A 16,915-nucleotide genomic window follows, 5' to 3' on the forward strand; every position below is an offset into this window, starting at 1 on the left:
AATTGAGATGCAGAACTGAAGAACTGGTTTTCATCTGAAGAGGTTATCAAGTAGATCTCTGGTCCCAACCCCAGTTCCCCAAATCAGTAAATCTGAGATAGATGGCGAATCTGCTTCTCTAAGAAGTTCATGGGAGTTGCTGGTACCATTGATCTAGGGACTAACTACTCTTTGAGAATTCCTTTCAAGTCAAGTTAGCTTGGATGTACCACTGACCCGTCTGTATGTGCTAAAGAGCACTGGCCAGACTAGAGCTGCATACAGGTGCCATGGCAACACTGATTTGTTGTAGTAAGGAAACGACATCTGGAAAAGAACCTTACCCATGCATTTGGGGTTGCTCAAGACAACTACTAAGAACACATCTAGCTCCCTAGGATGTTAAAATGGGCAAGTAGTAGGGTTACTTGTTTTGATGGTGTCACTAATCTCAGAGAGCCCTATTGATCTACATTATTGATTTTTTTAAATTTTCTATCACGATAGAGAAAAGACCTCTTACTAGCTTGTGTTTGGCTCTTCCTCCCATGGTATTGTTTGTAGAAAACCAAGATAGTGATTGTACTTTTGCTAGATACGGCTATGTAAGACATACACATAGTGGGCTGGCTTTGTCCAGCCTCCAAAAACCCCGTTTCTGAAGCTAGCATGCCAAATCTAGATTCTCTGAGAAACAAGCCCATATTCTTGTTGTTTTTACTTTTTGGCTCTTTTGGGGGGCCCACCACCCTGCTTCCAAATAAATCACACAGAGTCTTATTTTTATTTAGGAATGCCTGGCCTTAGCTTGGCTTGTTTCTAGCCATCTTTTCTTAACTTAAATTATCCTTTCTACCTTTTGCCTCTGTGCTTTTGTCTTTCTCTATTTTGTATACCTTTCTTTACTTCTTCCTCCGTGGCTGACTGTGTAGCTGGGTGGCTGGTCCCTGGAGTCCTCCTCTCCTCCTTCTCTCATTCCTTGATCTTTCTCCTCCCAGATCTCTCCTCCTGTTTATCCTCTCTTCCTGCCAGCCCCGCCTATCCTTTCTTCTGCCTTGGCCATTCAGCTCTTTATCAGACCCTCAGGTGTTTTAGACAGGCAAAGTAAAACAACTTCACAGAGTTAAACAAATGCAACATAAAAGAATGCAACATCTTTGCATCATTAAACAAATGTTCCATAGCATAAACAAATGTAACACATCTCAATTAATATTCCACAACACATATTGGTATATAAAATTGTGTTCCTTTTTTCTATCTTTCCCTGGACCCTCAGAAGTAAATCTCAACAATGTCTTGCAACTAATTTTAGCTTTTTGTTTTCAGACTTTGTTTTGATTTGACCCTCACAGATTATGCCGGAGTGGAACTCTTGGTTGAAGCATTAAAGAGTGATGGGGATGGAGCAGAGGCAGTTTACTTTCTTCTTACAAAGTAAAACTTGCCAAGAAGGAAGATCTTGCCTCAGAGGCTGTGGGTTTAGAGTGCTGCACGGAAAGCCCTCTGGCCTTGTCACCATCCCCATTGGAGCTCTGGGTCTCACCCTGTCACTGTGTGATTTCTATGAAAGAAAGGCACGCCCAGCTGACAGAGATTGACAGCCTGCAGGATCAACTGTGTATTCGGTTTCCAGCCTCTGCTGCTCTCAGTCCTTTTTAAGTTTCGTGTTTCGAGTCAAGAAATGAGAGTGCTAATCATGCTGTTCTCTAACTAAACACGCCCTTAGAGCCTTTACTTCACATACCATCTTCGCGGTCTTCGTTTCGCTGTTGATGGCAGCTTTCAGTTGATTCAGAAAGATCTATTATCTTTCCTGTAGATGTAACCAACGGTCTTATAAAATAAGAAACACAGAGCCAATTCAGAGAAGAAAGCCAAGAGGTCAGAGCTAAGAGCCTCACCCTTCCTGATTCAGGGATCCTCTCCAGCCAAGAGAGCTCTCCGAAAAAGACCTACTTTTTGTGTGTGTATGTCTTTATAGTCTTTCTGTTCTGCCTTCTCATTGGTTGTAAACCCAAACATGTGACTGCCTCGTCACTGCCTGTATGTACCGCCCTCCAGGTCCTTAAAGGCGTGCGCCACCGCCACCACGCACTTGCTATGGCTCCAATAGCTCTAACCCCCAGACAACTTTATTTATTAACATACAATTAAAATCACATTTCAGTACAAGTAAAATACCACCACACTTTCCTTTATCGGAGGGATCTTTCTCAGGTGTACTCAGGATCCAAGAGATTGCAAGACTAATTTAGTCTGTCATTTATGCCCCATATGTTGCCAGATTTTCATCTCTAAATGGCAATAGGATGCTTACTGCTTTTGGCCTCCAGTTAGGCTGGAAACTCATTTCTAGAATTTGTTCCATTTCCTGAGATCATTTACAGTCCATTCTTTGTGGAATTTCCATACTAGTTAGTCATGTTGGCTGGTTTTAGGGGAAAAAAAATGGATGGAGCTTCAACAATATATAGACTCCATGACGAGGCTGGCAAAATCAGATTCAGATCTTGGGGGTGGGGGGCACGAAAGGAGCCAGAACATAGATAAGATCATGGCAGAGGATGTTTGTCACCATGCCAGGCCTTTGGCACTACAGAGATGGTTGATCTCACCGCCGCCATCTCACCTAATCTATTTATATCTCTCTTTTGCCCAGTTCCTTCCCGAGTCATATACCTAAGGCATCCAAATGGCCAGGCCTGTGAGTTTGTTGCCGGAATGCCTCTCTGTAACTTCCCTCCTTAGCTTCTCTAACATCTCCCCTACTTTCAGATCCCCAAAGTGGAACTGCTGAGTAGACAGAGAGTAAATGTTGATGCCAGAGCTCATGCAAGACAGAGTTGCCTGCCAAAATCACGTTTTGTTGTTTCAGAGGTTAGCTTTGCTGGTCACGTCTCTGTTGCTTTTCATAAACTCTTGAGCTATCATGAATGTCCTTAGAGGTCGTCTAGGAATCTTCTCTCATTTCACTCTGAGAATACCTTGAGACTCAGAGACAGAAAATTGTCTTGGAAGGTGACAACAGGTAGTTCAACAGTATGTAGAATTTAGTAAGAATTAAAGTACTGGTAGTATATCCTATCTGTTAAAAGATCGTGTGAAGTAGCCCCCTGTTCTCGTTCTCATTGTCTGTTTATTCTGTTTTAGCTGGTTTTAGTTTTGTTTTTTCAGAACGCAGTAGAGGTGTGAATTCCCTTTTTGCTTGCCTTCTCCTTCCTGGTTTCTGCCAGTACCAATACTAGCAGCTCTGTCAGGGTTCCAGCTGAGGGCTGACCCTTGAAGGAACCTGCTTTTCATTTCTCTGAAGGTTAAAACTTCAGTTAACAGGACTACTTATTTATTTATTTCTTTGGTTTTTGAGCCAGGGTTTCTCTGTGTAGCCCTGGCTGTCCCAGAACTCTCTTTGTAGACCAGGCTGACCTCGAACTCACAGAGATCCATCTGCCTCTGCCTTTCAAGTGCTGGGGTTAAAGGTGTGCGCCACCACCGCCCAGCTGGACTATTTTTAATCATTATTAAATGCTAGACCCTCAAAAGTATTAGTGATACTTTTTGTTACTGTGTGACTTTCTTTGAGAATACAATAGAAAAATGAAAAATGCATGAGTGAGATCATGAAGACATAGGATCGCTGAGAGAGTTGGGATATTTCACCAAGCAGGAAAAACAAATTAAAGAGACTGTGGAGCTTGACTATTTCCTCAGTTCAGAAGTTTACATGGCACTTCCTATGCAAATACACATAATTACAGCATGGAATTCAGAGTATAAAACTGAAGGACATGAGGAATATAACAGGTCAGGCTTTTAGTATTTGCATCTAAAGATTTGGTTTCCAAATATGGAGCATGAATGTTCTCTGGAAAAATGTTGATTCCTAGTGAGATTTTTATTTACTTCAAAAGCTTGAGAAAGTACTCTCATCCTGTTCATGCTTTCAAGTGACTGCTATGTTGAGTTCAGTAGCAGGCTGACCCATTGTTTGAAGTAGTGCTTGTTTCTAAAGTATTTGTTCCAAAATTACCTGTTCACATTCAGGAGGTTTGCACAGTATTTGGAATGATAAACATACCTTGAGGTTTTTGATGTGTGACCTGTGAATTTCTGTTGTAGATTTCCAGTCCTCTTCTAAGCTATTCCTCCTCCATCCTTTTGGATTGAGGCATTTTTACTTGACTTGTGGTTTGAGAGTGTGATTTTCAGCAAGAACTGGGGTAAAGATCAAGAGGACAGACTCTGGGGTCACATGGGCTACAGTCCCTCCTGTTGTTTACACTCTGTCACTACCCAAGGTTACTTAACCTCTCAGAGCCCGACCCTTCATCTGGAGGCTGTTTCACAGGGTTATTGTGGTATCTGAAAAAGCTCATTATAACATTTGATAATTATAAGACTTATTATAGTAACAGTAGCAGTGAGTCGGGAATAAGAACATTTAGATTCTAATCCAGCATAGATTTCCAAAATAATTTGCACTAAGAAGTTGGCACATACTCCTTGTGAGCCGAAGGCTTGGCCCAGCTCAGTGGTTGTAGGTCTGTGATGTCGAGGTGCTGTGAGGTCACTGTAGAAGGAAGCCCAGAGAAGCTTCTCAGCAGGGAGGGTTTCCTTCTGGGCCAGAGCAGCTGAGCCTTTGTTTGTTTGGTAGATCAGGCTTTTTGTACTTACCACTTAACCGTTTATTGGCTAGATGAGGTGTACACAGACGTTTTGAGAATCACTGACTCAAAGGTCCTTGCAGACTCCCAAGACTAAGTCCTTTGTCTGTTAGTCTGATCAACTTGCAAGTTGGTGGCTCTATTGGATCTGATCCAAAGACGTGTTCTCTTTGTCCTGCACAGTGTTTTAAATGTGTAAAGTGCCAAGATTCAAGATTTGGGAGATTTCTCACCTAAAAATTGAGGTTCTCTTTTTTGTATATGCAGAATTGATGTGTCTGATAATTCTGTGCTCACATCTCCAAGGAAAGGTCTGCTGATTCTAGGTGGCAGCCGCTGTCAGCCACTCCCCTGTCTCACACTCATGTAACTGGTGAGCCTGGCCTTCAGACGGAGTTTCCGTTCTCAGTGTCTAACTTAGTCTCTTTTCTGTATGTAAATGTCAGTGTTGCTGTAGTAGACAAACTATTTGTGTCAGGGCTCTCCAGAGGATTAGAACTCATAGAATGAATATGTATTAAAAGTAGCTTCATTAGGTTGGCTTACAGATGGCATACTGGGGAGCCCAACATTGGCTAGCCGGATCCTGGAGAGCCTGAGAGACCAGAAGCTGCTCAGTACACACACCTTGTGTGTTTGTCCTGTAAGAAAGTTGTAGAGTGGCCAGGTGGTAGTGGCATACACCTTTAATCCCAGCACTCGGGAGGTAGAGCCAGGCCTCTGTGAGTTCGAGGCCAGCCTGGTCTACAGAGCGAGATCAAGGACAGGCACCAAAACTACACAGAGAAACCCTGTCTCGGAAAAAAAACAAAACAAAACAAAAACAGAAAAAGTTGTAGAGCAAATGTACGTGTGTGACTTGCATCTTGCCATTGAACTGGACACCAGTTTTTAAATGTTGGCCATCAGCTCACTGTGGCAGTTGTGAAGTGGTTTCTCAGTTAGAACACAATACTGTACCCTTGCATTTTCCTACTGAAGAATCTGGTTATCAGACTCTACTTAAGGACCCTAGCATTTTCATAAAAGCTGTTTTAAAGTCTTTTACTTCTGCTGCAGCTATGTTGGAATATTTAGGGCCTGCTGTGGTGGGGTTGCTGGGGTTGCTGGGCTCTATGGAGATGTATTGTCCTGGCTATTATTATGTTTTTTATGCTGGCGTCTAGACACCTGGGATTGGGAAGACTGTAATTCTAGGTGTTGGTATCTTGTCTTTGTTGGGTGGAAGTTTTGTTCCTTGGTTTCTGTTTCCTTTCTAGTTCTTAAGAGAGTGTGGTAGACTGTGTGTTGCCTGTAGGAAAATCTGGGGTCCTGATAGGTATGGGCACTGGGGGTTCCAGGTAAAATGTGTTTCTGGATATTGGGACCTGGGACTTAGGAATGGGGAGGGGCTGGGGCAGTAGAGAGGTTTCACAGGAGGGAGAAGAGCAGGGTGTTCCACCAGAATCCGCTCAGTTAGTCCACTGGGTGTGTGGGCAGGAAGTGAGGGGAGGCTACAGCAGAATGTTTGCTAAAGAGCCAGGGATGAGACTGGGGGACTGGACTTTGAGGGATGGAGGGAGAGGTGAAGATCTGCAGTTAGCTTACCTGCTGCTCTGCAGGAGTGGCCTGTGGGTTCCCAGAGAGTGCCTGCTGGAGTTGGGGGCTGCAATAAAGCAGTGAGTAGGGCATGGGAGTTAGGAGGGAAGACCAGTTGGATCCACTGGAGATGGGGGGAGGGCTACAGGAGGTATTCTGGTGCAGAGCTGGGGATGAGACTGGGGGATTTGATTTGGAGGAGCAGAAGGTGAGGCGAAGGTCTACAGTCAGCCCACCTGCTTCCCTGGCCAGACACTCAAAACTATTATGTTAGAATTAGACTTGTTGAGGACAGTATAAACAAAGAAATAAGTGGACCAGCTGTTCATGCCTCCTCACCAGAAGAGGATTCTCACAGGGCCTCGGCAGTTTCCTGGCCAGGTGAAAGGCTGACCATTGAGTGCCTTTTTACTGACAAAGGCTGAGAGAGAGATGCAGAGTACCAGCTGTGGGCTGGAAAGATGGCTTTGCCGTTCTCAAAGGCTTAGCCCACAACCAGAATGCCAGAATACCAACTGTGGTGGCCCCGTTTTTCCTTAGTCACTTTGCCCCATCAGGTCGGGTAAACTTTCCTTGGGTCCAACATTCTCTAAACCCATTGTCATGTGATTGTTGAGTGTGGATCCTCAAGTTTTGATATACCTGGCCGTGAACTTTCTATACTTTTGTTTCAGCATCATTGTTAGGAAATTATCCATCACACACACACACACACACACACACACACACACACACACATACACACACTTTTGTTTTTAGAGACAAGGTTTCTCTGTGTAGCCCTGGCCACCCTGGAACACATTCTGTAGACCAGGCTGGCCTCGAACTCATGGAAATCCACCTGCCTCTGTCTCCTGAGTGCTGGGATTAAAGGAGTGCACCACCACTACCCAGCTAGCTGTTTATATTTTAAGAAAAAAATGTATTAGGTATAAGTAGTATTCAGCAGTGTATTTTAAAGTGTATTTGCAAGTCAGGAGCTATTTAGTTGGCCATACTGAAGAAAACACCATCCCTATTCCTTTTTATCTTCCAGAAACTTTTCAAACCTTATAATTCACCAATGAGAGCTTTTCCTAGGTTTTTTTTTTTTTAACTTGTTTGTTAATACAGCTATGATTTTAGGATTTTTTAAATGTTTAAATAAAAACATTTCTTTTCTGTGGCATTAAGAAGCTGGAGAAAGGATGCTAAAACATAGGTTCAGTACATTCCTCTCAAATCAGAATTTCCAGTCTTCTCCTACCACACATTCTCTCTGTATGATGTCAGTTTTTATACTGATGACTTTAAGAGTATGTATTCTTGGCCGGGCGGTGGTGGCGCACGCCTTTAATCCCAGCACTCGGGAGGCAGAGCCAGGCGGATCTCTGTGAGTTCGAGGCCAGCCTGGTCTACAGAGCGAGATCCAGGAAAGGCGCAAAGCTACACAGAGAAACCCTGTCTCGAAAAACCAAAAAAAAAAAAAAAAAAGAGTATGTATTCTTTTTAAAGATACATTTATTATTTATTCATGTATGTGCGTGTGTGTGTGTGTGTGTGTGTGTGTGTGTGTGTGTGTGTGTGTGTGTGCGCGCGCGCGCGCGCATTCGTGTCTGGAGTGGGAGTTATAGTCAGTTGTGAGCTGCCCAGCATGGGTGCTGGGATCTGAACTCCAGTCCTCTGAAGAGCAGGAGTGCTCTTAACTGCTGAGCTGTCTCTCCAGCCCCAAATCTGTATTTTAAAGCATCTTGTGTAGCTGCCTGCTTGTAGTTACTCTGCACTGAAATGTCCCATGGACACTGTCCCATCAACAGTCGAGTGAATGGAGGAGCAGATGATGAGATAACAGTGCAGTGGTATCCCACAGCAGTTACAAGGAATGGACTGTCGCTCCACAGAACAACATGGATGCATCTCACAGTAATGACCTTGGGCAGGAGAGCTGGCTCTGCAGTTAAGAACACTTACTGCCTTTGCAGAGGATGGGGAGGGTGGTTTCAGGTCCCCATATCAGATGGCTCACAGCCACTTGTGACTACAGTGCCAGGGAATCAGATGACCTCTGGCCTCTTGGGACACCTGCATACATACACGGTACACATAAACTCTCTCGGGCACACATCACTGAATCCATAAATGAATCCTTAAACAATGATGATGCCAGGTTAAAGAAGCTAAGCAACAGAAAAGCACACATACTGTGTGGTTCCACTTGTATAAAATAGAGAAGTGGTTGCCGAGGATGGGAGTTACTGAGTGCATGAGGTGGGAAGTGACGGGGAGGGGAGGGTTACAGGGGGACTAGATTATAGTCACCTTGATTAGAGTAACGGCTTCAAAACTTAGCTAGTTGTACACTTCGTATGTATTTAATTCATCACATGTGACTACTTGAATAAAGCTGGGAAACCCTCAGTACCAAAGGCTTTCCACAGAAGAGCAGCAGGCCTTGCCTACACTTCCCCACCCTGCCCCAGCCCTGCTTCCCAGAACAGCCACTTGAACTCCTACGTGTGTTTTCTCCGTTCTTTGTTGACTGTCTCTCTCGAATTTGAGTCTCTGTTGTAGGTCAGAGTTCGGTTCTCCTAGTCCACTGCTTTTACTTTTCTTTCCTGCATCCTAATGACAGTGTTTAACTAAATTCTTATCAGTGTTAGTGTTGCAAGGGACATTGAATATCAGATACCGCTGTGTCAAGAAGTCTGTTTTATTTCTTTAATATCTCCCACAGTTAATGCAATAGCTGCATTTCCCCCCAGTTCCTTTGCTGTCTGTACGTGTGGCTGATTCTTTCAGATGTCTTAATAGTCTTGTCAGACACCTAGCATCGATTTCCCGAGGTGTTCCAGGTACTGTACAACCTGTTTTCTGTGTGTGTTTCTTTTTATTTCTTCTTGGAGTTTTATTTTTGAGACAGGGCTTTGCATATGCAAAGGACCTGTAGGGTAAAAGTAGAGAAGAAAAGTGTATATAAATAAAATAAAAAAGGAAAGCCCTGACAGGACAATATGAGACAAGCAGCCTCCAAAGCTGCCCTGAGTCCACTTCCTGTTGGCCGTCTGCTGCTGAGCATGCTATCCTTGAGAGTAGTTTGTTGTCCCCGTGAGACTCCCTTGGAGTAGACGAAATTATCATTTGCAGGTGGTTGTCTGCTGGAGATATCTCTGGGTTAGGCATGGGGACACCTGTCCACTCCCCCTTTCCTCTCTAGGATGCCATCTGGTGCAGACCTGTGCAAGTTGTCTCGGTCTCTGTGCGTTCATGGGTGCCTAGATCATTGATTAAGAGGACCTTGTTTTCTTGGTGGCCTTCATCCCCTCTGGCTGGTACACTCTTTCAGCCTCCTTTTCTGCCGGGGTCCCTGATCCCTGACAGGAGGGACTTGATGGAGACATCCCTTTTAGGACTGAGTGTCCCAAGGTCTCACTCTCTGTGTAATGTCTGGCTGTGGGTCTCTGTATTTGTTCCCATCTGCTGCAGGAGGAGTTTCTCAGGACACACTGTACTTTTTAATTTGAAAGTTAATTTTTAAAATTCCTTCCAGGGCCAAAAATGTCATTATTTTACCCTAACCTAAATATTTGGCTAGATATAGAATTCTGTATTGAAAGTGACTTTCCATCTGAACTTTAGAATGATTTCTTCATTGCCTTCTAACGCCTGATAGATTAGCAGATATTTAGAATTAAATCCATTTGCGTATGTCCTCCTTTGGACACAGTTGTGATCCTCTCTTTGCTGGCCTAATGTTTTGTTTTAGGCATGCTTTGCCATTGTCCATTCATCCTCTGCACAGGCATTCATTATTTATATATATATATATATATATATATATATATATATGTATGTATGTATGTATGTATGTATGTATGTATGTATATGACATCACTGGGTCACAGACACTACTGTAGACTCTGGGGATACAGCAGCGACTGGGACTTCCTTCCCTCCTTTAATTTCATCTAGTGGTCAAGGTAAACGTTAAGAAACAACAGTATAAAACAACTCCTTAGACAGGTAAGGACAAGCTGCAGTAAGGGGTGGGAAGAGACAGACTGTTTTAGATAGGTGGGTAGAGGATGTCTCCAGGAGACAGGCGAGCAGACTCTGGTGAGGTCAGAAGTCATAACTGTGGCACAGTGTAAAGACTGAGGCGGAAGCAGCATGGATGGGAACAAGCAAAGGAGAGCAATGCAGGAGACGAACGGGAACCAGTGCCGGCGGTGGGTGAGGCCGGCAGGGCACGGTAAAGGTTCTGTTGGAGTCCTCGAACAAGAGCAGACTCAGATCTTAAAGATCACGTTTGTGGGACTATGGATTGCTATGGATGTAAGATTAGCAAGTATGGGATAGTGGGGCCCATAGGGGCCTCTGCAGTGGGCTAGGAAGGGCACAGTGACTTCCACTGGGTGGTAATAATGGGAAATGGCTGAATTTGAAATATATTTTGAAGGAAGAATTGTAGGATTTGTTGACAGACTGGGTATAAAAAGAATGAATTCTTTCATTCCTTTCAAGATTCTTGGCCTGAACAGCTTGAGCATCATGAGATCTGGATGATTGGGGGACTGTTTGGAGGACAGTGGGTTTGAGTTATGTTGTAAATGGACTGAGTGTGAGGTGCTTGGTGAAGCCAAATGGAGCTGTCAGGAAGCAGATGTTCACATCTGGAGTGCACCAGAGAGGTAATGCTGGTGGGTTTCCCTGGAGCAGTGTTCTGGGGAAAGAGGCTCAGGGTCTGAGCTCTAGAGCATTTCTTTATTTAGAATCAACAACTAGAAGACCTAAAGAGGAACAGGCAGTGAGGTGGGTAGGAATCCAAAAAAATTAGTATCCTGTAAGACAAAAGGAAAAAACGTTCAGAAAGAGGAACGGTGCTGGTTTTGATGTAAACAGGGTAAAGACTCAGAGTTTGCCATTGGACGTGGTGTGACGGCTGTCACAAGTGGTTTCACATTCTGTTCCTTTGCTCCTGCCACAGTCGTGACTTCTGACCTCACCAGAGTCTGCTCGCCTGTCTCCTGGAGACATCCTCTACCCACCTATCTAAAACAGTCTGTCTCTTCCCACCCCTTATTGCAGCTTGTCTTTACCTGTCTAAGGAGTTGTTTTATACTGTTGTTTCTTAACGTTTACCTTGACTACTGAATGAAATTCAGTGATGAAATTAAATGAGGGAAGGAAGTCTGTTCCAGTCGCTGCTGTATCCCCAGAGTCTACAGTAGTGTCTGTGACCCTATGTGTGTGTGTGTGTGTGTGTGTCTGTGTGTGTGTGTGTGTGTGTGTGTGTGTGTGTGTGTGTGTGTGTGTGTATCTGAATGATGAATGCCTGTGCAGATGGGATGAATGAACAATGATAAAGCATTTCTTCTAAAAATAAAAAAGGTATAACCTATAAAATGATAATTTCCACCTTATATGAAGAACTCATACATAAATCTAACAGACTAAAAAGTTCCTACCTCAAAATGTAACCATATTGAAAGAAAGAGTTAAAGACTCATTTGGAAGATAAATAAAAAGGTATATGCTTTAAGCATTTGTGACTAACATTTTTCTAACTGTGTCTTTCTATTTTTTTCTTAATAGCACTTTCTGCCTCTTGCAAATCTGGAATGTTCGCCAAATGTTGAAATATTCCTTTGCCAAGCTTTCATACCAACCTGCACAGAGCAAATTCATGTGGTTCCACCTTGTCGTAAATTATGTGAGACAGTATATTCTGATTGCAAAAACTTAATTGACACTTTTGGGGTCCGGTGGCCTGAAGAACTTGAATGTAACAGGTAAGTTATGTTTTTCACTGAAAATTGAAAATACAAATACTGAGTACTAATGCAATGTTAGTATTGTTAGCTACCCATGATATTACTAACAGTTGACTCACACTTGGGCACAATGGTGGGAAGCACTGCAGACCTGCTGGTTAGCAATCAGCAGACTTAGTTTTTGCTCCCAGGGAGCTTACAGTGAGGGAGAAGGGACAGATGATAATCGAGTAGTTACGCTAGCAAGTGCAGTCGTGACTGAGACACAACAAAAGCAGGAGCGTAATCAGAAGAGGTGCTGGGGCTGGGGAGGGCCAGAAGGAGTTGACTGTCCCCTAAACTGACAGATACGGCTGAGCTACTTCTGTGATGGGAGAGAGGAAGAGCATTCCAGACACCAGGAGCAGCTTGTCCAGACCTTGTGGTGGGAAAGCTCTTGGCAGAGTAGGGCATTGACATGCCGTGAGGAGCTGAGCACGGTGGCACAGGCCTGTAATCTGAGTGCTCAGGCACCTGTGCCAGGGACCGAGTCTTCAAGGCTATCTTGTCAGGCCCTTCCAGGTGCATAACACGGTCTCCTGCCGGGGGCAGGGGTCACCAGGTGTGTTAGGGTAGGAATGGCTTCCGTGCAGATCAGGGCGCTCTGCTGCAGTCCCATGAAGGATGTTGGAAAGCTCTCCTTGGCATTTCACCTCAGGACTCCAGGCTGCCTCCCTTTCCCAGTGTTGATGAGTAGGGAGTTCATCTCAGCTGCCTCTGAGAGTACCGTTTACATCCAGGTTGTTTGTTTTGTTTTGTTTGTCAAGATGTCAGTCATTTGGTCACACCTGGACTAATAAGGAAGTGTGAATGTGTGTCCAGGAGGGAGGGAGTCCAAGGATGAGGAAGCACCGGGTCCAGCCACTGTGGAGGAGCAGCCGCTCCTTTACCGGAGCGCTGCGGCAGAGGCTGGACCGTGGGGCTAAGAGCAATGGAGGGGATGGAGAATAAAGTCAGACATGTGAGCGGTCTTCAGGAAACCTGGTGTTGAAACAGAGGAAGAGGGTGTGGCTTCCAGAAGGACTCAGAAGATTTCCTTTAATGAGATAAGTGGGGAGAATAAGAAAGCACAGAGAGTTTTATTGGACAGATTTAGTACAAGATAAAGGAGCAATAACTGACTAGTGTAAGAACTTCAGATCAAGGGAAAGGCAGCCATATACAACAAGAAGAAACAGTCAATAGAGTCTTCTGAGGAGGAGCCAGGATCCCAAGCACAAATGTGACAGGCAGGAGGCGCCTCCATCCTAGTGGTGGGAAGGGGTCAGGGTGGCCCCGAATGCTAGGGTTGTATGGTTACCAAGGTGCTTGGAGGACTCCTGCCTGCTAGTATCCGTTGGAAGTAGCTGGTGTCTGGGTCCTGTTGAGTCGGGGAGGTGGTTATAAATTTGAGAAGCGGCAGGTGGAGCAGACTGTCGAGGCACTGTGGGTAATCCTGAATTTGTAGTGGGTACTCTGGTCTGTAGAGACATTCTGCAGCAGTGGTGGGATGCTGGGGCCTATCACCTGGGGAGCAGATGTTTGAGTTTAGTCTGTGGTTGAAGTTTTATCAGATAGATACAGGGCAAAAATGAGAAAGGGTAACATGAGAGACTGCAGAGGTGGCTCAGTGGTTAAGAGCCTTTGTTGTTCTTGTAAACAACCCGGGTTCGACTCCCAAGCACCCACATGACAGCTCACAAATGTCCATTACTCTTGTTCCAGGGGATCTGATGCCCTCTTTTCCTCTGAGGGCAATAGGCATCCACATACAGATATGGACACAAAACACTCGAGTACATAAAATGAATAATGGAAAGAAAGAGAAAGAATAATGAAAAGGATATTCAGCATTAGTTAGTCTGTGACTGCCTAAATGGATGAGGACTGAGGTGGAAACAGGATGTCCCTGTGAGGTTTAAAAAGGCATTGTAGACAGTTTATAAACACACCGCAAGATTGGAGCTGACAGACCACTGGCAAGATGCCTGAGCTGATTTTTGAAGCTAGTGCACCCTACAGAAAACGGCCAGATTCCTAGGTCACCATAACTAAAGATAGCTGAAGTGGCTGGGGATTGTCTTTGGAGGGAAGGAAGTTAAGAAGCCAGAGTTTAATGAGTTGTCCACAAGGAAGTGGAATCCCTCAGGATGATGCCGGCAGGAGGGGAGGTGAGAGAACCTGAGATCCCCCTCGGTCTTCATGCCTTCTTACTGTGTGCCCTCCTGGCCTAAGCTGAAGATACAGCAGGAAAGAATTCCCGTTGTCCTGGATCTTACAACTGAGTGGCAGGAGGGTGACACAAATAAATTCTGGGTACTCAGAGGTGGTGTCGGTGGGAAAGATGCTTGCTCTTTCTGGGGCTGCCTGCACAGTTTAAAGCATAAGGGTCATGAATCACACAAACATGAGTGGTATTGGAGCTAACATTTCCCCCTCTTTGGGAGTTTTAATTTGTAAAGTTTGATTTTGTTGAGAAACATTAGTTTTGTGTTTGAAATACCTGATACATTGCATTGGGAAATAGAATCTCCTTTTTTAAAAATACTGTGTAAAGCCAATGTCAAACCATATATCACTAGTACAAAGCAGACAAACCTCTCCTTTTAAACTACTGATGGTTTGATCACTAGAAATACTCTAATTTCTCCCTGGATGTTAGAGCAGTCTTTAAGGTTTTATGGCATCTTATTTTGCAAATACGAAAGCAGGAGAATTTCTGACTGGAGCTCTTGTCCTCGCCTGCTGGAAGCTTTAACACAGCCACGCAGGCAGCTTCTGTTCGACTCTGGGACTCTGGAAGAATGGCACGCTTAGGCTCTGGGTTCCCAGGACAGTGCCTCTGCCCTTCCAAGTGCCTTTGCTTTGGAACGGTGGGGAAAGCACCTCAGTCCTTGGAGGCCCAGGTCCCCAGCTTGTCAGGGCCAGACACGCTTTTTATTCAGGACTGTGTTGCCAATGGGTCAGTGCGTCTCCTCCTAACCGCACCTCCTCCCTGTCCTCTCTCGCCTGACTTTCCCGCAGCACAGCCTGTCCAGTGGGAGGGTCTTGGGGTCTTATTTCGCTTTCTTCCCCTCATTCTCAGTCTTTCCTGGCCACACCTTCTCCATAACTGTGTGCCTGTCCTGTTTTCAAGACAACATACTTGGCCTGCAAAGAGGGCTCGTGTTGCTCTTGCAGAGAGCTGGAGTTTGGTTCCCAGCACCCGTATCAGGTGCCTCACAGCCGCTTGTAATGCAGCCTTCTGGAGGGTCTTCACCTTCATGGGCACTGCAGTCACATGCACAGACACATGGACTCACAGTTTTAAACCGAAAATCCATCAGCAGGTGCCTCCACCACCCAGAATACTGTGATGGAGTTTTAAATCATTGCTTGCATTCCATAATGATAATGATGCAAAAGTGCTCACTTAATGTGTTTTTATAATGTGAACTATCCTACTGTGTCAGGATCAAAATGCTACTTGTGTTTCTTATATATACCGTCACACAGTACTAATGTAATATATTTAGGCAAGGTAAAATTGTCTATTAGATATGAGTCTCAGTAATACATTTTTTTCACCTAAATAAATTCCATCTAAGCCTTTCTGTGACTGAATAAGTGTGATTAATGTGATTAATATTGTGTAGGTCTGACCAACCGCAGTTACAGTTCACAGTAAGAAAACAGGATTTAAAGCTAGGCATGGTGGTACACCCATGTAATGCTAGCACTCAGGATGCCAGGGTAGGAGGACCCCAAGTTGAAGGCCAGCCTGAGGGATGTACCAGGTTTAGACTTAGGCCAGCCTGGTCTACACAGTGACAGCTTGGAGGGGGTTTTAAGCACAGTTAACTTATGAATGATTCTTATCAATTCATTGAACTTTACACTTTAATGTTTATTATTTTGTTTCCTATTCTGTAGACATTAGGGGTTTAGAATTTTAAATATTTTGTTTATATAGTGAAATCTCACACAGTAAGTTGGGGAAGGCTGGTTTTTTGTTTTGTGTTGTTTATCGCCAGGCTGAAGAAAGGGTAGAACCTTTGTGGAATTCACACAATCTGGTAGATGCATAATCATTGTCCAGAACAATTTAATAATATGTGGTAAATTGTAAATGCCCATATCCTAAATCTGAGAAATTGTCTATAGAAACTCCTAACAAATTCTGAGCCATCAACAAGAATATCGGTTATTCCTTCTAAAAACCCTATTGTGGTGGGTGATTTGTGCATGCCACAGTATATGGGTGGAGGTCAGAGGACACTGTGGGGTCAGTTCTGTCCTTCCACCATGGGGGTCCTGGAGATTGAACTCAGATTGTCGGGGTTGGCAGCAAGTATCTTTACCTGTTGAGCCATTTATGGCCCCCATTTTTTAAAGTAGAAAAATATCTGAATGTCCATCACAGGAGAACAATTAGCAAGTTGTGATGCACTTACACACTGAACTACTACTATAAGTTGATAAAATGAACACCCCTGACTCACACCTGTCGATAATAATAAACTGAAAAAATGTGTTGCATGTAGAAAGCGAAGTCATGGCATGATGCCATTTATATACAGTTCAGAACCTGTGAACTACTATACAAGGTTATGGCTAGTAAATAATACAGTAAAATATCTTCAAATGCTTGAGGAGAATAAAAACCAAATTTCTGGTAATGAATGCTCTTGAGAAGAAAGAAAAGGGAGTAAGACGTGACAGGAAGGAGTCCTGGCCATGTCTGTAATGTTATATTGCTTTACTTCAAAGACACTAAGCATGATGGGCGGTGGTGGCACACGCCTTTAATCCCAGCACTCAGGAGGCAGAGACAGGCTCATTTCTGTGAGTTCGAGGCCATCCTGGGCCTCCAGGAAAGGCTCCAAAGCTACACAGAGAAACCCTATCTCAAAAAACCAAAGCGGGGAGAAAGACACTAAGCAGAGC

At 44.3% G+C, this 16,915-nt stretch overlaps 1 protein-coding gene across 5 annotated transcripts in view; it reads left to right on the forward strand.

Annotated features, from left to right (window-relative positions):
* Window positions 1-16,915, forward strand: part of Fzd6 (frizzled class receptor 6) — a 34,813-nt gene that overhangs the window by 8,872 nt on the left and 9,026 nt on the right. For all 5 annotated transcript variants that reach the window (XM_052747703.1, XM_052747705.1, XM_052747704.1 and 2 more), the window contains one exon: window positions 11,793-11,989. In XM_052747703.1, coding sequence (XP_052603663.1) covers window positions 11,793-11,989 — 197 coding nt within the window. The remainder of the gene's footprint in view (window positions 1-11,792; window positions 11,990-16,915) is intronic.

This window comes from Peromyscus californicus, unplaced genomic scaffold, assembly GCF_007827085.1.
Source record: "Peromyscus californicus insignis strain IS unplaced genomic scaffold, ASM782708v3 Scaffold_20__1_contigs__length_68692818, whole genome shotgun sequence".
NCBI classification, from domain to species: domain Eukaryota; kingdom Metazoa; phylum Chordata; class Mammalia; order Rodentia; family Cricetidae; genus Peromyscus; species Peromyscus californicus.